Source organism: Tympanuchus pallidicinctus, unplaced genomic scaffold, assembly GCF_026119805.1.
Source record: "Tympanuchus pallidicinctus isolate F22 unplaced genomic scaffold, pur_lepc_1.0 scaffold1, whole genome shotgun sequence".
NCBI lineage: Eukaryota > Metazoa > Chordata > Aves > Galliformes > Phasianidae > Tympanuchus > Tympanuchus pallidicinctus.
Window position 1 is genome coordinate 47,572,092 of NW_026294618.1, and position 27,402 is coordinate 47,599,493.

Sequence of the window (27,402 nt, forward strand, 5' to 3'; positions counted from 1 at the left end):
GTACAGTACAACTACAGAACACATAACTGAGACTGGTTATTATGCATGATACAGGAACAACATTGCATTATATTTAATATTAATGTAAATTTTAAAAGCTGACAAGTGATTTGGTGAGGAAAAACCAAACAGTATGATTTTCTTTTAATAGACGACTACTTCAATAAAGTTGCATGCTTGTGATACTGTAGAAATACATAAATCTGGCACCATCTTCCTCAGTTCATGTGGAACATGCTGGGACAAAGATATCCAACAGCAGTGAAGACTAACAGGTAACTAATTCCTCTCCCCAAAAATCAACTTAATACCATTAGAGCTGAAATAAAGGAATGAGCTGTAAGAGAAAAGCAATAAAACCTGGATATTAGGATATCTGAACTAAAAGAAATGCCATGATTCTTAAAAAAAATAAAAAATAAAATAGGAAACCCAAAATGCTTAGTGGTAAAGCATTAAAGGAGAGAAGTGAAATAAGCAGACTGAGAGACGAAGTACACAAGTAACTGCATAAATCTCCCTGTTTCTTCCTAAAGAACAAATTTCGAAGCACCTGATGATTTCAAATAGCTGCATGCATTTCTGAAACAAAGAATGTTCATAATGCTAAACATTGCTCTAAAGGAAACCACTATAATACTAGTCTCACATACTCTGCATTCATGTAGTTCATGAACGTACGTGTACCAAATTTCAGAAGACACTCAGATGAAAAAAAATGTTCCTGAGAAAAACCAATGAATTTAAGGTGTTCAGTCAGCTCAAACTTAATTCCACAAGACACACTGAAGTGACCATTTTTCAATTTAGATGGCTACTTTCTCCTCAGAAACAGCTTCATAATTCTTTGATTTGCTTCTGAAAGCACAGTGCACATTAGATTATATTTATAACCTTCAAATAACCTGTACATAATTTGATGGGATTATGTAATCTCTTTATATAATACATTATGAATGTGAAAAAAAACCCCTTTTATTAGCAGAAAATGCATTTGACTCAGCATAACAAAAATATGCTCAGATGACTTAATTTTGGGACATACATTTTATGCTAGGTTAAGCTGTTGTATACAGATGCCCAGATTGTAACACAGTGATGCACAATTCACAGAACTGTGCATATGTGTACAAAGGAACAAGAAGCAGAACTTCCTACAGTTTCTGAGTGCTCAGAGTGTTAAGACAGAATTAGATTAATATATGCTTTACTGGCCATTATTTGATATTTACGTAGAAAAGTTTTCTATCATATACTCGCAACCAATTACTTTCTCTACCATACATGTTGTGCTGCAAATCCAAAATCTCTCACTGACCACTTTTTTTGGAAAGTTCTCAATGTCTTTTGGAGCCCTAACCAGAAATCTGAGGTTACAGACCAAATAGGTTACATCACAGACAGGGAAAAAGAATGAAGTATGTGGAAGACAAGAAGACTGACTAGACGACACATAACTACACCACTTCTCCTCAGACTTGGTCCAACCAAAGTGGCATTTTGTCTCAGAGGCACTCTTTAGTATTATGTTAAGATTGTATAATCAATTTCAGTAATTAATTTTCCCTATGTTAGCAAACCTGAAAATGTTTGTATCACTCACTTTGTATAATCACACTTAACTAATTACTACTGTGCTACTTTGTAAACTTGCCGAAGAAAAATTTGCACTCTCAAAAAAACTTATATTAATGTTTGAAAGAAACTCAAAACACTTGAAATCACATTTTACCCAACATTCTAAGAACTGCACAGACCTAATATTTTTCCTATTTCAATTTTTTTTTTTTTTTTGCTCAAATCATTAAAAATTGTCTTTGCTGAACTATCCTAAAGCTTGCAAGAATTGTGCCAACAAATGCAACATTAGGCCCCATATTCGAGTGAATTTTTTGCACCTCAGTACCTCTGCAACATCTTCAGTAACTCACTGACATCAGAATGAACTAACGTTGACTCAAACGCAGCTACATACAAACTTTTTTAATGCAACAAAACTTACGAAACTTGTAAAGCTGAATTAATTTCCTTGAGCAGCTCTTGGGTCTTATTAAAATCTGCCAGCATGCTTTGTTTCTCTCTGATGTGATCTGCTGTCAAGACATCCAGCTCTTTCTCATGTTTCTTGCTTAAATCTTGCTCATGCATCCTGTTTAATTTATTTTTTGTTAAAAAAAGAATTATTCTAAAATCAGACTGCTTTGTTCATCACGATTTTCTGCCACTCTTTTAACGGCTTTTACACAATACCAGGCAACACAGAAAGGAATTACTGATTCATCAAAACCCACTACTTACTGTCCTCCAATCTCCTAGCTTATTTCATTGAAAATGCATCTCCTTTAATGCTTTTTAAAATAAACAAACATAATGAATTAAAAAAACAACAGCCAGACAACAACAACAAAAACACTTAAAGTGGACTATTACTAAAATACACCAAAATGCTTTACTGAAATGCAGCTTAACTGTATGGCAATATTTCCTAACCGTACCAGTACTGGGCATAGCCTTTCTGAATGAAAAATGACAATAAATATCATCACTTGATTAAAATGATAAATTAAAAGCTGCAAATGGTGATGTGTCTTACAGATAACAATACATTAGACAATACACGTTTCAGTTTAGAATGGAAAAAATCATACCTGATCTGTTGGTTAGATTCACTGCGTATTCTAAGGACTTCTTTTCCTTTAAACTCTAGTTCCTTGGTCAATGCACTTATATTGTCATGAAGATGCAGAATCTCTTTGTCCAGTTCAGCTATATGATGGTCTCGATGCCTCAGTTCATCTTGTAGATCTGATATTCGGCATAAAAATTCTTTCTCCTGTAAGTAGCAGCAGCAAAAAGTATAGAATTGCCTCTCAGAAGCACAACCCTTGTTTGTGGAAGATAATAACTGACCAGAATTTTCCATACAACACTTAATTCTTTTCTATTGCATGCAAGCACAAATAATGAAGAAATCAAAATTAGACAACATAAAAATCTGCTCTATGAGAGAATTTTAAAAACTGTAATTGCCACTAAAGTTTGTGTTCGTTACATTTTCCTTTTGCCCATGCACACAACAGAAACAAATGTAACTAAGAATGACAGGGCTGGCATTTAGCAATTTCTACCTCTACAACAAATGATATGGGTAAAATCATAACTGATTTTACAAAACCATATAGAAGAAAAAAATAGCATAAGATGTGTGCCCTCTGCCAATGAAAACAATGATTCAGAAATTTAATAACTAATGTATATATAAATACAAGAGTCATAAATATTTCACAGCTCAATACATGCCAAATTACCCATCTAGGTAAAATACTTGCCTAGACATAAAATGTGTGTTGGTACATGTTTGTGTTTTTTTTTACTTTCTTGGTGCAAAATATCACTTCTACATTATGTAATATTTACATTGTGTCCAATAAATCAATAAAAGTCATTATTTTTACACAACAAATTCCTATACAGCTAACATCTGAGAAGCTCATCTAGATCCTATCCCAATGGTTTTGACAGTGATTCTCTTCAGTGTAGAAACAATCTGTAGTAACATTAATTTTTTTTAGGGTTTCCCATTTCCATCCATTTCACTTCTTAGTTTCACAGTAATTAAGCACCATATCGTTTGTAAAGATAGAAAAGCTGAGGAGATTTCAAAGTAGTTTCATGCATAATTTTGTTTTCTGTCTTCACACATCCAGGAAATACAAATATATCCTAACGCACAAATGTTACTGTATATCCTTAAAGATAACTCTCCTTTCTTCCTACAAAAAGACTATATGAAAGTTACAAGAAAAGGCAGTGGAAAAGTTATATCCTGTTTTGACTTCTATGTATCTAGTGCAGCTCTGATCCTGTAAACTGATGGGCAACTCAACACATTAAAACACAACTGGTTGCTTTGTCCTCAGTACAACTAAAGCATGTTATTAGCAGCTTGCTGTACTGAGGTTGAAAATACTAGGATTTGGTTGGATCAAACACGTGCTCTTGAACTTTACTTTGTTTCTTAGACATTTAGGTGTCTCAAGGCTTAAACACAGTATACTGAAATTATATCCTACTAAACCCTCAATGTTTTCTTTCGTGGCTGACAGCACTACATTTTTGTCTGTGGCGCTCATGCATTAAAATGCACGGGGAAGAAGTAAAAAATAAAAGGCTCACCCTTCAGCATCTTTGTTTGTCTATGCAACTAAAACTGCTTCCTATAACAACGTACTTCTCAAAGCACGACACATCTCTGGTACTGGGCTATTGGGAAATAAATTCTGAAATGCCTATTCTGTATTCAAATAAAGAAGTGACATTTTTGCTTTGTTATTTTCAGGAATCTGCCTTCTTTTCAATACAGATGAAGCTGAATTTTAATTACGAGTGGAAAAAACTGATTTCCGCACAAAGTAAAAAAAAAAAAAGACAGAAGTGAAGGAATAAGTTTGCTGCTGATAGCAATGGTAGCCCATAATGGATTTCAGGTTTTAGTTTTTATATAAGAAACAAGTTGGAAGTAGTTAGGTTTCTTAAGAAGCTAATTTATCTTTTGCAAGTTGGCTCCTGAAAATAAAAAATATTTTAAGTTTGAATCAATTGTTTGGCTTTAAGTCTTAACCATAGGCTTTAACCTATGTCTTAACCACTGGCTTTAAGTCTTAACCATATCATTCATATCACTTTAACTTCTTAACCACATCACTAGATAGGAGAGAGAGAAATAGCTTTTCCTTTTTGAGTCCTGCTGGCTACTGAGGAAGAGTAGAATTTTGTGAGAATCAGTAGTTTCCTCCCAAGTAAATTCAGTGTGCTCTCAGATGGCTGCACAACTCTAAAAGGAAACTGCCCTGATACGGCAACCTTTATGAGGCTTCTATCAAAGTTTGCTGAAGTAAGAAAAAGCTATGCAAGAAAGTTCAGGTGAACAAGTAGGGATGCATTACCTGCTGGTTGGTGCGGACTGACTCTGAAAGATTAAATTCCACCTTACATTTCACAAGTTACGGCCTCCAGCTAATAGATAACAAATACCAATTATATAGTTTTATCAAAAATTGTTATTAGTGCCTCCTACCTGTCGTCTGCCAAGTTCTATGCTTCTTTCAAGTTCCATTTTAGCAGCTACCAGTTCTTGCTGATGGTTGTGCCTCAGTTGGTCAATTGCTGCCGCATGTTGGTGATTTAGCTCTGAGCGCAAGGAAGCTAATTACCATGAAAAAAAAAAATGTTTATTTTGCAAATGTTATTTGTTAATTAACAGTAACAGTCAAGCTACTTCAAGTACTGCTGCTAACCTAACACACACTCCTTATGTTAGCCACATGAAATTTCTGTTGAACAGATCGAACTCACTTGAGCTCTGCAACCACAAAGTTTTAGACAGATTTATTTGGTACTAAAATACAAGTTATTAGAAGATACATCTTAGAATTATGAGTTCCCTATCTCTCAAAAGATGGTAGGTTGTCTATCTATCTCCAAAAACATGGCCTATGATGTAAAATATTTATGGCCAGAACTGAAAACAGGACCTACTTTTCCAAACGCAAATACTTGTGTATTTGCTGCTACTTAGGCATAGGTAACAGAACAATCATTCTTCTTTGCATATGGATTTTATTATGTACATACTCAATCACCTAGACCTACAGATATTGAAAGCTCCTGTCAAAGGAAGCTTGTAAGATCTTTTTAAAGAGATAAATAAGATCTATAATGAAATCTTATTTGTACACTATTGTCACTATTTGCTTTGTTCTGATACTTTAATACAGGTTTGTCAGGATTAAAAGGGAAAAATCTAACTGGAGAAGAGTCTATCTGCCATCACTGACATTGCATACATAAGATTATTAACAATTTCTTCATTAACAATTTTCAGATGTCATTTACTTTCGTGCTCCATATTCCTTGTAATTAATTTATATCTTTTAGATATTTCGTGATGACAGAATGTTTTTTTATACCTTAGTAATTACTCTCCACTTCTTTTTGTATCTCCAGTGTTCTTGTTTACCAGACTTTGTTATCTGGATTTTTCACTGTCATGGATTAAACCAGATGAAGAGAGAGATTTAGGATTTCTTTTTCTGGATTTTAAGAGAATTATTTTCTCTATCTTAGTGACATCCATGGCTAGATACATGCTAAGCTTTTACTGTCAATCAGAAGCAAGGATGAAATGTTATTTTTCAGCAGTAATGCTTGCCTTTCTAATTATTTATTGTTCTGCTTCAGAAAAAATCTCTTTGCCTCAGCTTCCTCTGCCCTATGCAGAATTTGGATATAATCCTCAACTCAAATCTTCTCACTCAATTCACATATTTTTGAAATGCCTATATTTATAAAATTCCCACATCTATTAAATTTGTACTTTGCTGGTAAGATACACATCGATTGCCTTTTAAAACATTTTGTGACTCTCTGCTTACTTAACAGAAAACCTGACAAACTCAAGCACTTGTTATGGTTCTTAAACAGATCAGTTACTATGATAATATTAACATGTCTATTACATACGAACTAAATTCAGTTAGGGCCTATAAGATTTAATTGCTGTTTTGTTAGTCATCATCAACTCACTTAAATTAATTCTACTGGTTTCAGTGGGCTCTGAAATAAGCCCCCATATAATAAACTGTTACTAACATAACACTGAAGTCAGATTCAGGCAGAATTTAGAGCAAAGATTCCTTTATTTAGTTTACACTTCTATTCTCAACAGTAAAATTCTAGCTATACAAACTCAGCCAAATGGGAAGCACAGTTTACAGACATGCTGATGCCCCATCTCTGGAGCTGTTCAAGGCCCCAGGCAACCTGATCTAGTACTTCATCTAGTGCTTGGTAAATGAAGTGGAAAAGATGCTGAACTAGTAAAAGACGACAGATTTCTGGCAACGAAGACAAGCTCACCTGGCAGGAGTGAAATTTTATGCTGATGTACATTGTACAAGATAAGATATTAATTTCTCAGAGGAGAATTGTTTGTACCTAGCCACAAACAAACAAAAAAACAAAAAAACAAACAAAAAACCCCACAGCATTCCCACTGATAACTGATTGACACATTACACTGACAGAGAAAGCTGGCATTAGACAGAAAACAGTGAAATCAGAGGCCTTCGAAAAATGTATCTTTCTACATATATTATTTTACAGCTTATATATCCTGCTTTTGGCTGATGTTGAGAAATAAAAAAAAAAATAAAAAAAAATCTATGCATGCATTTCATGCAGTTACTTTTTCTCTGCAGTGTTTTTAAAATTTTATTTTTCCTTCTTGTGTGAAAAGGAAAATCATTTCTGCACTTATCTCCTATTTGCAGTGATGCCATTTTTCCTTTTTCACACCTTGTCATTTCTACGTCCAGACTACTAAAATGCCATAGCAGATATGATCTTCGTCTTCTCTTCCATGTTTCCTACCTTGCACAGGAGTCTTTTTGTCTTTCATATTGATGCTCAGTATCATGCCATCTTTTCTACTTTCATGAAATTTCTTCCCACATTTTCCCACCATCTCCATTTTATGTTATACCACCATTTGAATCTTCACATCTCATAGACATCTATTTTCCTCCATAAAACCTTTCTTACATATGAAACTCCTAAAGTCTGTCCAGAACATCTTCCTTTCCACATTCCAATTCCTTTCCAAAACTGATTTGTGCTGCTTTGTTAGCAGAAAAAGTATGCATGCATGTATGTGTGGCAGGAGAGACTCCCTAAATTATAGATCTAGCAAAAAATCCCAAACTGCACAGAAGTGCTGTGGAGTAAAAAGTATGGTACTTTTCATTATCTTATTACATTATCATCTATGTACATCTATTTTGTATATAAGTAATATTTTCAGATCCAACTCCAAGTTTGAAAAAAAAAAAAAAAAAAGTGTACCTAACATAGCTTTTCCTTCATCCTCCAGCTCAAATCGCAGAGTCTGAAGTTCCTGTTCCATCTCCAATTTGAAACCTTCCATGGCTTGTTTGTGTGTTTCTTTCAGTGCCTGAAGTTCTTCTGAATGCTTTTGTTGTAAACGTTCTTCTAATTCCTACAATATCCAAGTGGTCAAAATTAATTCTAGAGTAGCCTTGGGAATTATAAAATATTAGATAATAAATTAACAAATAGTGTCATACTCTAGAAACTATTAAAAAAGAGGCACTAATGTTGCTCATAGTATCTTCTCTCACTAAGTTATCCAGCATTGGGTGCAAACAACTAGGAAATTCATCGTGAAGATACACTCCAGATAAGAACTTAAAAAATAAAAAAGATGTACACACTATTAAGCACTATGCTCTGTATTCTATATTTTCATTGTGCTAGAAGTTGTGTAAACTGCTTTGCAACTTTGAAAGATAATTTTCTTCTCCATTTTTTTTTTTTCAAACCTTCACGTAAACAAAATATCTGAGGTGTGACATTGTTCTGAAGTGAAATTACTTTCCGAGTTGCAAAACTGTTCACACCATTTCCAACACAACAAAAATATAGAATACATTACAAAATGAGTCAATCATCAGGAATGCCAGAAAGCACATACAGAATTTAATAAATATGAGATTAAAATAAACCCCTTTTAAATCAAACCTAGAATATGATAGATGACAGTCTCAAAGTACTGTTAAGAAGTGTGTGTGCAGGTAATAATTATACATTCACACACACTTATACTATAAATAGACATAATAGTGAGTGCGTACATAAATATGTGCAATTATATAACTACTAACAAGCTGCTAGAGTATAAAGCAAGATGTGAAATAAAGCCAGTATTAGAGATGACTTTCAATATGTTCTAATCAGATCTAGCAGGACAATAATGTTACTGTAAGACTCATCATCTGAAAATAAAATTTAGTAATTATGAAAATACTTTTCCTTACTAATTTTCCATGTGTCTAAGTTGCTAAATTGGCAACATTTTCTACATAGTAAGGAATATCCATATTAACATGCCTTTTGTTCTTGCTCTTTTGTTTCTTCCATATTTTGAAAAGCAAGGATGTGAGCTTCCTGAAGTGACTTATGCCTTTGCTGATGCTCTTCTTCTAATTCCTGGATCTCCTGAGTCAGCCTCTGACGCTCCTGACTGAACTGGGCTTGCAGCTGTTGTAAAGAGCTCTGTGACTGGGAAAGCTGCATCTCCAGATTCTGCTTGAGCAAGGAGATCTAATCCACAGAACAGCAAATATTGATTAGTTATTCAAATTAAACTAAAATAAATAAACAAAAAATAAATAAGAAAACACTTAGTTAACCAGAATATTAACTACAAGGGGCAAGCAGTCATCCACTAGATTTCTTGTTTCAGTTATATCTCAGGGTTATAACCATTACATTACAGGTAGCTCCGTAAGGGTCACCAGATATACTGATATTGCTGTAAAACCTATAGCACAATTGTTCATTACTGAAATTTAATTCTAAGTTTTGTATAAAATCAATAAAAACGACACTATCAAGGTCTTAAATCAAGTGTCTGATTGTTAGAATAAGCTACTCTTCATATCAAGACTACATTAATTCTGTATGGAAAATCCTGCAGTTCATAAAGGAGTAGTTTGTGACATATAGATTGATAGATTTCATTTAATTTTGAAAATGTTTTTATATGGTATGGTCTTATTTTATTGGTCGCTTCTTGATTTTAAGAGACATGGTGGCTTAGGACTCTACATGACAAGTGAAATACTGCAACTTGATGGATGCCTTTCTATTGTTAGCTCAGTAGTATAATAATAATGATTTTTTCTGCTGTTTTTTTTTTAACACTGAAGCAGTCTGAGTCACAAATACTCATTTTCTTACATGAGTATTACAAATTATTATTGTAAATGATGCTTTTCTCTGAACAAGAATCTTAATACATTATAGCACACAGCGCTCTTTGAAAAAGTCTCATTTTCTTTTATGTAATATTTTTATACTCTGTTCTTTACATCAAGAGCATCTTCTCAGACTGAAAATAGTAAAATCTATCTCCTTCGGAAGCAAACAAGAAAGATATATCCTCAAATCCTGAAAACAAAATTTTACTAAAAGTGAATTTTGTTGCAGTGACTCAAAGGAAGGGAAAATAAAATTGTCACATGACAAAGAATTTGAATTGGTAAGGATTTTTTTCAAGCCTCAGAGTTATGTCAAATTTATTACAAATGAAAAGTATGATAGTGTCATTTGAATCAATGTATCTTACCTATCTTTATCTTTTGAAAAATTAATAAAGACATTGCAAATCAATTTATTGATTTACAGAACATTAAAATTCACCAATTAACAAAAATTTAATAGCATATCAGGGACAACTTGCAGCATGAGCATTATTGAACATGGTTTTTTTTAGAAGGCAACAGCTTAAGCATGTTTAGAAGCAAGAAGCTATATTTAAAGTAAAATTAGCAATAAAGTAAAACACGCAAATTAATTTGAATGAAACAACCACAGCTACTTGCACTTCAAATTCCTCAGGTTTTTGCATCTGGTTATATATACACACTGGCTTCCATGTATACTATATCAGTAGTATTTTACTTCAGACAACTTCGAGGGAAATTAAATATAAGTGAAGGAATACAGTGCAGGTTGATACTGCATTCTGTAATCTGAACTATACATGCAAAACCTTTTACTGAGTATATTAAATATAAATCACACACAAATTGTACGTCAGAGGTTTTTCTAATCTACTATTCTCCATCCAGAAACATCCAGCCCTAGTTAATCAGGGAAAAACATAAGGCCAAGAAATACATGTAGGTATCTTGACTACAAAGTCTACCACTATTCCTCATTATTTCTTAAACCCAAATAAGTGCTTTTTAGACAAATTCCTTCCTATCCTAAAAAACTCTGTAGAAGCTGCTAACTTGCCATCTTACTTTACATAAAACTGCAAAAGAAAGTATACTGAACGTCAGTAAAATTTGTCTGGTTATCTAACTTTACTGCAGCAACACTGAATTTAATTCCCATCTTTCAGCCTGTTTCTTATCTATGCAGAAACTCTCCTTCTATGTCATGGAGTTCTAATTTGATCAAAAGCCTCATCACTTCTCAGCTGACTCCTTGCAGTGCACTCCTGGTCAGACAAGCCAATAATGCAACTACATATCTTCAACTCTAGAGCTTCACTCTGCTGATGTGGTTCAATCTGCACCACATCCCTGCCTGCATGGCCTACTATGAATTTTTACATATGCATCATAGCTCAGTATTGCAATGGGCTACTGATTTCTCTCCTTCTCCAGAGCAGAAAGAATAATATCTCCCTTATCTAAACTCTTCTTTGACTTCTTCACATTCCTATCTATTCCTACTCATAAAATATTAAATATCTCTTTCCCCACCTTTCTGCAACCTCATACCTATCTGGCCTATCTGGCCTTGCCTTGTCTTTATTTCCTCTTTCTCCACAACACTACACCTAGCAGAACTTGCACCCTATCTAGAGGTCTGCTTTTCCCTTTTGCCATGAAGTAACTTCTGTTCTTATTTAGATTGCCTCTAACCCTATTTAACCACTACCATAGACTCTCAGGAATTTTTTATTTCTTTGTTTTCATAAGATCACTATTACAACTTGGTTCTAGCTCATCTACTTCTCATTTTCAATTCATTCAATATGCTAGTATCTCTACCTTACCTCTTTTCTTCCTTTACTCTTCTTTCTAACTCCATTTTCAGAATCATGAGAATGGGAATGAGCAATAAGGATAGGACAACCTTAAGAGATTATTCAGTCCAATTTAGCACTAGTTAGGAACTTTACATACAAATTACTGTTCAAAAACCCTACGTAAAGAAAATCCAATCATTTTCACTCAGATAATCTTCCTCTGAGTGGCTGTGACAGAAACACTGAAATACTAGACAGACATTATGTGCACTCATATTACTTTCACCACATATCTGCTCCTTTCATGATCGCAAAAAACAGAGAATCTTAGGGACTGAAAGGGACCTCTAGAGATCATTGATTCCAACCCCCTGCCAAAGCAGGCTCCCTACAGCAAGCTGCACAGGTAGGCATCCAGACAGGTCTTGAATATCTGCAGGGAAGGAGATTCCACAACCTCTCAGGGCAGCCTGTTCCAGTACTCTGTCACCCTCACTGTGAAGAATTTCTTTCACATATTGGTGTGGAACTTCCTATGCTCCTTTTTATGGCCATATGATGGCTATGAGGAGGTATAATTCTATGGGAAGTCCTGCTCAGTCCTGCAGAACCTCAGTAATACAAAAATGGCACTCTAAAAAGCCTTTCATGGTAACATTCAAATGGAATGGACTACAATTTGATATCTTAGTCAAATTTGTATGAGTTTTAATGAAGATGACAAAAATAAACATGTTTTTGCTTGAAATTAAATCTCTCTCTTACATAGGTCCCTGATCCATAACTCTTACTGCAACATTTATAAACCTTTTAAGCAAGGAAAGTCATTTCTTTATTGGAAATATATGAAACAGTTTAAATGAGATGTCTGGTAGAAGTATGACATCTGGCTGGGAAGCCATTTTAGAAGAACATCCTTCCCAAGAAGGGTTTGGACTTTCATCAGATTAAAATGACTGCAAAAATAAGTTAATCTCTGGGGAAGCCTATCTGTGCCAGTAGACTATACAATAAATTTAGGACAACAAGGTTTAAATGACTAACAACCAAGTCATATTAGCCTACAATTCTAGTACAACGTGTATTTTTTTTTTAAAAGGAGTTATTTTAAGAAGAGTACATCATTTTACTTGTTATTTTGGATATACATATACTAATGCGCTTAATATTTTTAAATATCAGTGTGTCTCTTTGCATGTCTATATATTTTTGTATAGGAGATTCAAAAGAAAAACTGAACATTATTCTCTAAATTTTCCACGCTTTCATCTAAGGTTTTCAGCATATTAAAAATATTGTTAAGAATTTAAGAAATAAAAATAGAAAGAAATAATATAAGAATATTCTGGCTATGTTTATAACTTGCACTGCAAGACTGCAAATTATAATACATCAATCTCATGCTTTGCAGAAAGCTCTGCTATACACATTTGCACTGCTCACAAGCTTGCTTGCGTTAATGATGACACAAAAAACGTTGCTTATGTTATGAGCACATATATGATATTTGATGTCCAGTGATACATACGTTTACACAGATGGCATGGATGCAGAACACAAGCTTTTGATGTCTAGCAGCAAACATGTTCTCCTTTCCAAAATTATTAAATAATGTATTTCACAAGCTAAAAGCTTTAAAGCAATAATACAAGATATGCAAATTCATTAGTGCAAACATGCCCTATTTACAAGTTGTAAGTGCAAATCACTTACATTGCTGATAGATTTATGCAAAGCTTCACCGAGACAGTGCCGCTATGAAGAAAAGATCACAGGAATAAAGGGAAACATTCAGAAATCAACTAAGTAAAAGAAAAAGGGATAAGGAAGGGAGAGTAAAACATAGAATATTAATTATATTGTGACCAGGGAAAAATAAATTGAAAACTATTTGGAAAAAGTTTAAATGAGTAAGTTGCCTTGACTTCACATACGAAGTACTGAATATATAACAAAATGAAGTATTTTCCTCTGTTATTGTATGAACATATAGCACAGCATTAACTCTTCAACATAATAGTACATTATACTTCTGTATTATTCAACAAAACATTTTGGAAATTGACCAATGTTTTCTCCTTTATAGAAAATAATTCTGGGAAGAAACCATTGAGTACATCAATTTACATTACTGTTAGAAAATATAATATATTATAGTTAAGGATTCAACCAACAGTGAACTGTCTCTCTGAAATCATAAGCATATTAAGCGTAATATTAAAGATCAGATTTCACTGCTAAAAGACAGAAAACTACTTTAGTCTGCAATGAAAACATACTACTATTAAAAAAAAAAAATTAGATTGAGATTGGTAAATAGAAGATTTTTTTAAAATCTTAGAGGAAAATGACTTACTGTCCACCACCTATGACCAGTTTACATTAATGCTGATTACTAATGAAAAACAAAAATACAAATAAATCACCAATTAGATGTTCTATATGTAATATTACTGATAATATGAATCATATGCATCTTTCATAAGTAAGCATATATAATTGCTTGTGTGTTTATACATAAACACGAATTATGTAGATAGGCACATATGCACAGTGGAATCATCAGAAATTAAGTGAGAATAATTTTAAATCCAGCATGACCAATTTCCCTTTTGGCCAGTCAAGAATACTGCTTTTGCAATGGGACAGCAGGTATTTTTACAGTATTTTTACACCAGCTTGGAAGACTAGGCTTGGGAACTTTTAGATAATGCTTTGTCCTGATACAAAAAGAACAAAATAATTTCCCTTTCTACAAATTCGAATAACTGAGAAAAACATAATAGTGGAAAATACACTGTTACTTTATTAAAATTGTAGAAGGGTTACCTGCAACTATTTTCTAATTAAGTCTAGACTATTCTCTTGTCCACCAGGAAGCATCATACTCCAGTAGACAAGAGAATGCAATAGCTCAGATTTCAACAAATCATGTTACCAGTGCCAACCTGAATAGATCTAACAATTTTTCTATTCTGTTTTGTTCAGGTTAGAAGCTCTTAAGAGCAGGATTTAATCTTTACTAATTAAACATTCAGTTTCCAAAGCATTTAGGACTTAATTTTCACTGACTCATCTAGGCACTACTGTAGAAAGGTTACTAGAGTACTATATTAAATTGCAAGTAAAAATATCTTTTTGAAGTCTATTTTGAGTTCTATAAATAAGAACATGTAAAAAGAACTGAAGAAAGCAAGAATTGCCCTTGCTGCTCACAGAATATCAGATTTCTTTAATCAAGAAAGAAACTTGCATTGCTGACAAAATGGCCTTAAAGCAGAACATCTCAGCCATTTTAATACATGTGATGACCAAGTTTCTAAGTCTTAGGTCTGGAAACAGATGGAATAAAAACGAATTTTTGGTGAAAGTTTTGGAGTAAAACTCTCCAGTTAAGTTCAATACTTAAATTTGTCACATACTTGCTTACTGAAATGAACAGTCGCTGATCTTCCATGATGACTGTTCCAGAGCAATCATACTGTAGCACTTTCTTCAAGAAGGAAACTTTATTGCACCACTAACATTTCCATTTTAATTCAGATGTACTATTTCTTGCAAGACATCAGTTTACTGGATGTGTGGAAGTTCTCACATTTCATTGCTTCTATTCGCTAAAAGTTACCTTTAACCACATTACAGAGGCTTAACACTCAACATCAGTCTTCACGTTATTCAAAGATGAGTTATGTAACTCTTTCTCACTGTACTTACTACAGACATTTTGGTGTCAAATCGTGTCAAGATCTGACTATAGTACGTAATTTACTGAGTTTTCAAAAATGCTGCCAGCAACAGCTGTTGCTGTACTAATGCCTAACTTGATCTGTTTTATCAAAATAGATCAAGATTACCGTATCTATACATTGTTTTAAGAATGACCTCTGATAAATGCTGCTAACCTTTCTGAAGAGGAAAACCTATGTGCATCCACCTGGTATTAGTAAAAAAAAAAAACTACTTTGTCTACTGAAGAAGATAAATGGACTTTTGGCATAAGTCCATTTTATCCAACTATAAATGATAATGGTAATACATATTACTCCTAGTGTCTGCTTTTTTCACTGCTTTCGAGCCTATGCAAAAGCTATGTCAGCACTGGGCTTGAAGGGATCATGGAGATGTTTAGCAATACTCTGCAAATACATGATCAGTTATCTTCTAGAGCAAACATTAAGCTATGAGTAATGCTTTAAACTAGACTGTTGCCAGAGTCTTGGCCTTACATTGAGGGAAAGACCTATATTGTTACAAAGTCAAAATTTTATCTGGGAAATGGTATTACTGCTGGATTTGGTTTAGATTTCTGTTACAGGTTTTTGAAGTGTAAATGCCAAGTATCAAATTAAATTCTTTTCTTACTCATGCATTGTTAATTACATACTGTACTAAGAATTTAATGTTCTTTTCATCTACTGATGGCAGAATTAAAAAGTCTTTTAGTCACCTCCAGATTTACTAACTCAATTCCAAACAAAAGCTGATAATGTTTCATTCCAATTAAAAGTTTATGATAAGACAAATTTATTTGGAGATGATGGCATCACTGTTTCAAGCATCAAACTAGATGTGTTTTTTAATTTAATTAAACACAGCATCATGGCAGACGAAATTAAATGGTGTCCAAAAGAGAGATTAAAATGAATTCCACTAACACATTGGTTCTAAAACAGAGGAACAAAGTTAACATCTATTAGTATTCCTACTGCATCCCAGTGAAAATACTTTGAAAATTCTTTATTTGTTCTGGGACTGTTTGGTCTATATCATATCTCTCAATTTTAAATTGTCTATAATGAATTTCCTACATTAAATTCAGAATCTTTTAAACAAAGAACAAAATAAACACCATAGCTAAAAGCTCGGAAAAATAGATGGTACATCTGGCTGCATCTCGTGCATTTGTTTTTGTTCAAGCTTCAGAAAAAACTTGTCAATCTCCAGGATCATATCTCTGCACAGAGTATGGAGCCTGGAACAAAGGAGCTGCCTTATTAAGAAGTTCTGTCATGAAACAGGGAAATACCCTCAACAGATGGTCCTCTGAAGGCTGCAATGACTCTGAACTACAAGATTATTCGTATTCTCAATAAATCCCAAAGGAATGAAGCACAGTCTTTTTAAGATCACTGTATTCAGAACTGTAATCACTTGTGACAAGTTTGCAATAGCTGTAGAAAGCTTTGCCCCTTTGGACACAAAATTCCACAGAGAAAAGAAGAGACATAGAACTTTACACTGACTTAAATGCAAGTCCCCTCCTTAGTGTAAATTCTATTTTTATTCTTATGGATTTTCACATTTCATATTTGTAAGTACATTTTAAATCTTGCCCAGAAACCCTACGGGAAGACACTATGCATCCACTAGATGTCATACTAGCCTTACCAGTATCACCAAAAACAAGAATGATGACAGGATGGACAAGTTGCTTGAAATTTACATCCTACTTGATTCTGACAGACAAGCCTTTACCCAGTTTGCTCATGACAAGATCAAGTGAAAGGAAGAAGGGTACAATGATCCTTAATCTCCCTTCCTTCAGGAAATGGATGTATAAATATATACAGGTTTTCTCCAGTAGAAATTTCCAGCATCCATTTGACAGCAAATCTTCTAAACCGAGGATTACCCAGACTGTAGAACAAACCATTAATCCTTTTGCTGAGGAAAGAAATTAGCATTTCCTGATTTTGCTTATGTGGGCACGTGGTCTCTGAACACAGGGCAAATAAAAACGTAATGCCCTCAGGTAGAAGACTGGTCATGTATAGATGCCCATAGGAGCTTTGTGACTTTTCTACAGCATTCTATTTTCTGAACAAGAATATTTTCAGTGGCTTTTTTTCAAGACTCTGTGAATGAGCCTGAAATTTTCTGAAAATTCTAGTTTGAATAAGATCTCCATCAAAAATAAATGTTTATGTTTTGATATCAATAATTTTATGCTAACTATGAGATTAAAGTAAGCTTAGAGAGGAAATCTCACCATAATAGAAACAAACTCTGAATGGAAAATTTTCACTATCTTTTCAAAATAGTTTTCAAAACCCTTTTCAACTTCACAGCAGAAAAAATAAATAATAAAGGGCTACCAAACCAAAGTGTATGCAATATACTCTTGTCCATTCTCACTTTTATTTCCATTACTGTACTCTCATATCTATTTAAAACTGACGGCATCTTCATATGCAAAAAGTTGACAAAGTTAGAAATAAGAATTTCACACTAATACTTGACAGATAATAACATGAAAATATCTAAGAACTGGGAAAAAAAGCTGACAAAAAGTTTCTTTTATCTTACTGAACAAGCATTTTACTGAAAGTAAAGTAGAGAGAAAAACCACTATTTGCTTAAATACAGAAAAGATAATCCACAATCAACACTCAATTCAATTTACAGAAAGAAACATCACAACAAGAAATATATAAGAATATGCATTTCTTAACCTTTGCATTTAAGTTCTCCTCACAATTGATAGTTGCAGAACATGAAGCAGCAAAACAGAGAACACACTCATGCTTTAAAAAAGAAAATTCCTTCAATTTTGTTCATGGTGAAGTCCTCTCAGCAGTGAAATTTCTTAAGAAATAAAACATTAAAAATGCATTCCACAGCTAAGAAAAATGGAAAAGAACCACTACATCTGAATTTCTTACATATTTCATGAAGGAACTCCTATGTGGATGGATATAGATGTACTTAGTAAAATTTACAGGGGAAAAAATAAAAAGCACTTTCTTTTTATGCTTTTTATCACCATTTCTCATATCGGAGATGAGAGCTCGCACAAGATAGACACTGATTGAGTTAACCTATCAACCACAAATCTAACAGTAGATGGTAAGTGAAGTTATACTGCTGGCAAAAATGCACTTAAGCATTTGATCAACTGAAAAGCATTTGCTCTCAAGGGAATTATTTTACTTGTAACAAAACTCTCTGTTATAAAACCAATAAACCTACAAGCATTCTAGGAAAGACTACTTAGACAGTAATGGCATAAAGGCAAAAACATTATCTTACTTGATGTAAAAGCTAGATTTCATCTACCAGATTGGCAACAACTAGTAGAAGGTAGAAATTTGGCAAATAGTATAACATAATAAAAGAAAACCTAGCATATTCTATGGTCATAAATTGTTATAGTTTATTTATTTATTTATGTAGATACTGTTGCCTTTGATACCTGTGTCTTTTCAATTACTATTCTGGTGCAAATCAAGAGTATCCTAAAGAAGGCATATTCTACTCTGTGTTTCACAATGTACCCACAGGAATGAAAATATATAATAAACTTAGGAAGCAACACAGTATTTTCTAGAGTAAAAACCACATTATTATCAATGATAAAATATAATGTTCAGTGTGAAACAATCTGTGAAAAATAATACTTAGGTCCTTTAAACTTGGGTTATATCTGTCAAATACACATTATTCATTTTTGTCTAGAAGTAATTTGTTACAGTTCCCTCCTTCCCCCAAATAATTTGTGTTTTATTAGATTCTTCTGAAATGCCTTCTACCTCAATATACTGAAGAGAAATTAATTTATGAATTAAACCTTTCTGAATAGCATTTATACAACAAAAGGTCAGGGTCTAGTCACTTTCTCAACATAAAGAGCACAGACCACGTTTTCTGCCAAGTTAAGAGTTTACAAATGATTTTGTAGAGAGCATGAGCCTTTGCTCTTGTATTATTTTGATAAAGGATTGTACAGTACTGCTGTACTAGACTAGACTAGAGCAATGCTTCAGGTGTAAAAATCCAAACTACAGAAAGATGAGTCAGAACTCTGCTCTATTCCCAGAAATGATATGGATTTTCAGATGAGTTATAAATGCATCTTCCAACTAATGAAGACTGGGACCACGCGTAACAAATTTACAGTATCTTAGGGTGTTCTACTTAGCATGTTTGAGAGGAAAATGAAATGAAAAAAACATCCTTTTGACAAAATTAAACTGAAAATTGGAATTCTTCCTAATATCGCTGACTTCATACACATGTGCATGTAAAAGAAGAATCTCATTTCAGTACTGCACCAGTCTGTTTAAAGTAAACTATAAACTCTCTGGGGCTGTCTGAGATGAGCTTATTGCACAAATTTTTAAAGTGTTGAAGGAAGTCCAAACAGAACAATAACATGACTTTGACTGATGCAGCCAAAGTCTATAGTCAACTCTATGTTGTGAAACGCATACTAAAAAACCCCCACTCTTTTCCACATTGAAAACACCATCTTTGATTTTTTTCCATAATGAAATGATTACATATGTAGATAAAGAGGAAGCAGAGGATGTCTGCAACCTTGACCTTACCAAGATTTTTAACATTCTTGTGTCCAGCTGTAGCACAGTTCAGATGGATGGACTGCCAGATAAGAACTGACTGGCGTACAAAGTTCAAAGGGCAACAGTCAATGGTACTCTACTTGAAACACTTCTACAACTAGAGTTTGCAAGGATTATTTTTTTTTTTTTTTTTTTTTAAATTTTTTTTTAAGGTGCCTCTGTGTTCTGAAGGAGGACACAGGAATTATCATAACTGCATCTGTGGATGACAGCTGGGGGGTGCTAGAAGAGGGGACAAAATACACTGAAAGGCAAGGATACTATCCAGAGTGGTTAAAGTTGTGAGCGAATAGGAACCTCATGAAATTCAACAAGGACAAATGCAAAGTCCGACCCCTGGGATGGACTAAGCCTCTGCACTGGTACATAGTGTTTTACAGCTCCGCTGCACATAATCCAGTTAATGGTAGGCTAAACATGACTCAGCAGTAGACTCTGGCAGCAACAAATGCCAGCAGCATACTGGGCTGTAGCAACAAGCAGTAGTTTCAGGGAAATACTTAGTTCCCTTGACATGGCATTTGATGCATTTCACTTGGAAGGAACACAGTCTCTCTTCCTCCAGTTCAGTCATCTTTGTTTGCCCCACAATAATGCTGATAAACTTGAAGACATTCAGAAAGGAGCCACTGTGAAGATGGCTGGTACTGGAGCATGCACACTGCAAGAACAGGCCAAGGGAACTAGGTTTGTTCAGTGTAAAGAAGCAAAGGCTTTAGCCTTCCATTACCAAGTTAGCGAGAAGATGTAAACAACCTCTTTATAGCAATGTATAACAGAAAATGAGAGACAACAATCATGAACTGAAACAGAGGAGGTTCTGATTAAGGAAAAAAAAGAAAATTACTGTGAGGATAATTAAGCACTAGACCAGAATATTCAGAAGGGCTATAGAGTCTTCATGCGTGGTAGTGATCAAGATCTGGCTTGAAAAAGCCCTAACCAACTTGCCAAATTCAACATTGACTCTGATTTGAAAAAGAGATAGGACTACATAACTTTTCGAGGTCTATTCCAACCTCGTCAAGTCTATGATTCTATAATTCAACCCAGTACAACTGTCCTTTGTGAATGGCAATCAAGAGGAATTTACTGCAAATCCGTTTCTCTAAGAGTTAAGTTATTCATCACAGACACTATAGTTTGAAATTCTCTCCCTTCCAGAGGTAATGGATAAAATGTAGAAACTAATTAACTGTAAACGCTTACAGATGTAAAGCTTAATTCCATACCACCATCAACAATAATCTTTCAGTCTTTATGAAATAACTACCCAACTCAAACACTGACATGGAAAAGCAACACTTGGATTAAAAATATAACTGAAGTCTCTCTTGCTTTTGTTTCTTGTTAGTAAAAGACGCACGCTATTCATAAATGATGCAAGTTCTTGGTACAGTGAAAGGAATTTAAAAAACAACAACAACAAAAAAGTTTTACATATGCAGTTCATTTCTTCACTCACAAACTCTCCAATAAAACTCTTGTTACAACTGTAATAAACATGTCATAGTAGCTGAGGGATGTTCTGGCTTTCCAGTGACCTGTGCATTACTTTATTGTAAAGATATGGAATAACATCAAGTCTAAAGTATTAGCTTTGGTAAATAAAGGTGAGCAGAGAGACAATAAAAATAAATAAATAAATCTTACAGTGAAAAGGTGAGACTCCCACTACCTCAGGAAAAATCTTCAAAAGTTTTATTCAGTTTTAACATGAAGAAGGACATTAGTATCATTTTAAGATACCTTTACTTATCTCTCGTAGAGTTCAATAATTAATAGGCTTAAAAAATCATTATGGTAAGAAAATACTTCTCAAAGGGAGATGTCACAACTAATTTCAAGTAGCTAATTGGTAATAAAGTGACTAAATTGTAATGACCTTCAAATTCTCAGAGAGACCATATTACCTGGTCTAAAAGATCTTCAACTTTTTTTTGCCATCCATCCCTGGCTGCATTTTTTTCACGTTCTTTAAGCTGCAATAGTTGAGTCATAGCTGCCTTCTTATCTTCTTCATGCTGAAGTCTCAGCTCTTCACGAAGCTTATTACATTCCTGTCTAAAAGTAAAGGTCAAATAACTAAAATTCGAGAAGTGAAAAAGAATTAAGAGTTCAGTAACAAATGGAAATGCTTAGATAATAACAAAAAGCTTTGTTTTGCTTTTCATTTGCTATTACATTTGCACATAATACCTACTTTTATTCCTTAAATAAGAAATAAATACTAAAAATCAATACTTGCCGAAGATTTTCTGTCCATTTAATTTCCAAGTCACGAGCCATTCTGTCAACTTTGAACTTTTCTTCTTCTCTCATGGCAGCAATCATTATCTCATGCTGTTGTCTCTCCTGGTCTAGTTCTCCCTGCAAACACAAACTTCACAATAGAGACTGATCAGCAGCAAAAAAAAGTATTTCAAACCTTACATTTATAAACCTAACATTTATAATTCTATATTTACATTTCTAACACAGATTTCAGTTACAACTGGCTTACAAAACTTGGACTATTACTTTTTCAGTAAGTACCTTCTGATTAATGACTTACTTCCATTGCATACTTTTGGAACATATTTCCTCTAACATGTAATAAAAAGGAATTTCCTAATAAGTAATTTTTGAACAAATATTTTCCAAGACAGCCATAATAAATTGCAGAACAATTTGTTAGAAAGAATCTCAAGAGGTCTTCCAATTCTAATCAATGCAAGACCAACACCAAAATTTGAGCAGGTCAATCAGGTTCTTGTCAGATTTTTGGTTGTTTTGTTGTTTTTGTTTTGTTTGTTTGTTTTTTAAATCAGGAATTAGTACCTGAATTACAAACTTTGAACAATCTGGATTAGATACACAGTTCATGTCTCTTTTTATTTCTTGACTAGCAGGAACACAGTCTGAATACAGAAAAAAGCAAACAAAAAAAACCTTTGGAATTTAGAATTTTTATCCGTTTCTGTTCAGATTTTACCATTTTAAATCGTATTACATACTACCAAGATTCATACTTAGAAGAATATCTCTCAGCAATGCTTTCTTCATTCATGAGAAGCACCATGGCCATCTACATGTTAATTGTTTTGTTTTTTTCAAAAGATATTTTTTTGTAGTATTTTTTCATTTAGTTTTAAAGATCTCTTAAGAAAAATGTTGTGCCAGTGAACATTTAGAGAAATTTTTAAAAATACTGAGAAAGTAATAAACTTGTATGAAGTTGTACATCCAATGGCCACAGCTGGAGAAACAAAACACGCACACACACCAAAAAAAACCAAAAAGTCCACAACAGAACAAAATCCTGCTTCAAGCTGATTCTTTGCAGAAAATAACACCAGTTATGAAATCAGATTCAGGGATCATTTTCTTAAATATTTGCTGCTCTATAGAATCATAGAATAACCTAGGTTGAAAAGGACCTCAGAGATCATGTATTTTCAACCCCCCTGCCATGGGCAGGGTCGCCAGCCACTAGATCAGCAGTGTTACATCCAGCCTGACCCTCCACACCTGGGGCATCCACAACCTCTCTGGGCAAATACTTCAAATGCTTGCTATGATCTTGTAAATGTTCTTCGCGTACTGAGAAAAAAATATATACTTAGTATTAAAGTTGATGAGTTACTAACAGATTAGCATTGATTCTTTGTATGTATGAATGTAATTTTTTTGAATGTAAGAACTTTACATTCATATCTGATATTCTCTTCCTTAGAAGATAATAGTAATAATCCTCACAGTGTAATCTTACATCTCATTTTATTGTGATTTTAATGAGGGATAGTGTAGGTGAAGGTAGCCAAATCACTTGGAGTTCAGTTCTTTAGAGTCTCATGCATTTTAAAAGATTTGTTCAAGCATGCTAACTCATGTTTGTTTTACTATTTTCTGAGACTGTCTTGTATCTGTAGAAGCTCTATATCTTATTTAAAGTGTCTAGGCATAGAAAAATACCTATGATTTAAAAAACAAACAAACAAACAAACAAACAAAAAAACCAATACATTCTCCTCCTTCCCCATTTTCTCACTGGAAATAAAATGGGAATTAATTTCTAATTATTACACAGCAGAAGAAATATTAATAAAAATGTCTGAGGTGTGTAAGAAGTGAGCTGACAAACTGTGGGACTAATAAGACCTTTTCATCTCTGGAGCAAAGGTCAGAGGCCAGACAAGCTACTAAGTTGACAAAGATACCAAGTTGACAAAATATTATGATCAGACAAATGGGTTGTTTTGTATAAAGAGGTTACATTTTCTGGATATAAGTCTGTCATCTTCTGAAGAATCATAGCATATATCACTAAACTATTCTTAAGGACCTTCTGAAATCTGAGCCCAAAATAAAGACTGACCGTTATTTGGGGTAAACATGATATGATGCACGACCTCTAGGGAAAGACAAAACCAACAAACCAACCAACCAAAAAACAATAACAAATTTTTCAAATAACTCTATAACTGGAGTCTTGTTCTGTGAATTGTTTAGCATCTATTGTCTGGATTAGGAGTGGCTTAACACAATCCTTTTTACATTCTCATGAAATTCTTACATTCACTCAATTCCCTGAAAAATTCAACCCTGGATATATTTTGCACAGGCATACTTTGGCAGCTAGAGTTTATATTAACTACAAAAAAAGCACTACAGTTATATTAACTATCAGAAATGTGTTTGCAGCAACATGTATCAAACATTAGAAATTTTCTTTAGAAAAAAAAAAAGATTTTCAGATTTTTCATTTTAGCTTAGAATAAGAAGTGAAAATGGTTTTTTAATGGAACTATATAAACCTCTTTCAATAATGTATAAACTATAATGTGCCTTGCCATTTTAATAAAAGACTGAAATCACTGCAGTGGTATTTTGCACAGTTTATTCTCCAACATTATGTTTACCTCAACATTATACAGAGAATCTGTGGTCTCTCGCAGTCTTGCCCTAGTTAACTCTAGTTCTTTCTGTAGTATTTCCTGAGCTTCTTGAAGACTGGAGATATGTCCTTCTGCAGTACCAAGGCCTTGTTCACTTTTTCGTACAAGATCTTGCAGACGACACACCTTCAATATATAATTAAAAAAAAAAAACAAAAAACTAATTACATAATTATTATTAATAACAGCCAAGTCAACTTGGTTTCATTTCCTTCTATCAATTTCTAATTCAAATTATCTTTTTCTTTGCACAGCCTGTTCTATTCTCTTTTAATATCACTTAATCTTTGTGTATTAGAGCTAAATTATAATATACTGCAAGTTAAACAAATTAAACAAGGATAAAAGGATTTCAAACATTAAACAAGGAATGAGGTTACACAAAAGTTCTGAAATTAGCACTATTTTTACTGTGAGAAAGCACATTTGATACAAATTAAAATCACAAGAAACTACTTTGAAATACATAAACAGATAAAATTAAAATTAACTTGTGCCAAGATTTATGTTCCCCGTCTTCAGATTGTCCATAAGTTAGCCATTTAAAGCTCAACCTAATATCTGTTATGTGACCATATCACAGAGACATATAATCAAGTTGAAAGGGATCCACAAGGATCATGGAGCGCAACTCCTGACTCCACAGAGGACCACCCCAAATTCAAACTCTTTGAGAGCACTGTTCAAATCTTCATGAACACCACCAGGTTTAAGGCTGACAATCACCGTGGGAAGCCTGTGCCCATGCCCAAACAAATTCTGGGGAAGAGCCATTCCTCAGTCCTCAATCTGATGCAGCTCAACACCATTCCCTGTCATGAGAGAGCAGAGCTCAGCACTGCCCCTCTTCTCCCCTCCTGAGGAACTGCAGGCTGCCATGAGGCCTCCCCTCAGCCTCATCTTCTTGGGGTTGAGCAAACCAAGAGACCTCAGCAGCATCTCATACATCTTGCCCTCTAAAGCGTTCACCAACTTTGTAGATCTCCTTTGGATGTTCTCTAAATTTTTATCATTCCTACACTGCAGCCAAGATTTTGGCTTAATCTGTGGTATTGTTTTCCACGGCGTTTTCATTTGTTATTAACTTTTACCGCTAGTGATCTACACACAGCATCTGCAATGGTAGTAGTAGTTATGCTGTTAGTGATTACTCTAGTCTTCCAAAGTTTGATGTTACAAATTCTTGCACAGAGTGCTGGTGAGAAACCACAGGCTCTGTACAAAGTCCACCAAAGAGTAACCAAGAGATGATACTGAGGCATGTGGAGTCACCACACAACAGAGATAACCTGTCATCCTGCACAGAAGAGCCTGTAGACATATCATATCTCCTGTGTTTCTCAGAGTATGTAATTAAGGTACCCATATTCCTAACTACTCATAGCAATACTTTCATGTTTGGCTGACTGTTCCTCAGCTCTCCATCTGTAAAACAATACTACACTTCCTTTGCTTTAAGAGTGTGAACTACCTATAAAAAAGGGAAAAAGTTTTTAAATGTGCAGACTGGAAAAACAGAATAATGGCAGGCCTGCAAGACCAAAGAACAATAGCTAAAAGGAATTTAAGATTTTAGAGAAGCAATAGCCTATCATAATCTCCTTCTGTTGATATAAATAACAAGGCACAACTGTCTTAAAAGACTAATTTTTGGTTTCTGAGTATGAACAGGCAATAATAACTGCTGTTTTTGTATGTCAGCAAAATTACATGCAAGTACTATTAGCTACTCTAAATGCACACAAACACTCATCCATCCATCCATCCATCCATCCACCCACCCACCCACTCACTCACACACACACACACCCTTAGAACTCTCTCCCACTTTAGGCAATCCCCTAAAATGTTGAAGAGGGACTACTCCTTTCTCGTCAGCAAGGAATCCCAAATTGCATGACAGGTGTTAGAGGAAAAACTAATATCATTTTAAGCACTTACCTCTAGGATCCTTCTCAATATATGCAAACTAGTAATTCCCTACAAAGCACTTCTAGTTAGCGGAGAATCCCTACATGGAAAACTGCTCCTAAAATTGTATCAACATCCCTGAGATACATCATTACGTACCTGGCAGTACCACATCACTTGCAGTAAAAATTAACAACAGTCCTACAGATCAAAATGATAAGGAAATCTTATGTAATTGTGCCATTCATGAAGTTTAGACCTAGTCCATTAATGACAATGCATTGCTGATGACTGTTTAAAATGACCCATAGTCACGTTACCAGAAATCCTTTGCAAAAGATGGCCAGTACTTAAAAAGAACCAGACTTGCCAAAAGGTCTTGACTGGTCAAAGGTGAAAGGAAGAGAATAAATAAATAAATAAATAAATAAATAACAACTAAAAAGATTAAAAAAAAAAATTAAAAAGGGAAAGTTATCCTAAGACATGAAAAAGTTGGTATCTTGACTTATCAGAACTCTCAAAGAAATCTCAGGCAAGCATTTAAGACAATAAGTAGCTTTTTTTT

General features: G+C 34.0%; 1 protein-coding gene across 6 annotated transcripts in view; it reads right to left on the bottom strand.

The window, feature by feature from the left end:
• The window catches only part of FAM184A (family with sequence similarity 184 member A), a 59,412-nt gene that overhangs the window by 8,182 nt on the left and 23,828 nt on the right, over window positions 1-27,402 (bottom strand). For 2 of the 6 annotated variants that reach the window (XM_052685267.1, XM_052685229.1), the window contains exons 7-15: window positions 24,888-25,049; window positions 22,235-22,356; window positions 21,900-22,050; window positions 13,340-13,381; window positions 8,968-9,180; window positions 7,903-8,056; window positions 5,078-5,205; window positions 2,649-2,833; window positions 2,003-2,149 (exon numbers count right to left, since the gene is read on the bottom strand). In XM_052685267.1, coding sequence (XP_052541227.1) covers window positions 2,003-2,149; window positions 2,649-2,833; window positions 5,078-5,205; window positions 7,903-8,056; window positions 8,968-9,180; window positions 13,340-13,381; window positions 21,900-22,050; window positions 22,235-22,356; window positions 24,888-25,049 — 1,304 coding nt within the window. Of the gene's footprint in view, window positions 1-2,002; window positions 2,150-2,648; window positions 2,834-5,077; window positions 5,206-7,902; window positions 8,057-8,967; window positions 9,181-13,339; window positions 13,382-21,899; window positions 22,051-22,230; window positions 22,357-24,887; window positions 25,050-27,402 lie in introns of all 6 variants that reach the window. The other 4 variants (XM_052685219.1, XM_052685247.1, XM_052685238.1 and 1 more) reach the window with 4 other exon arrangements.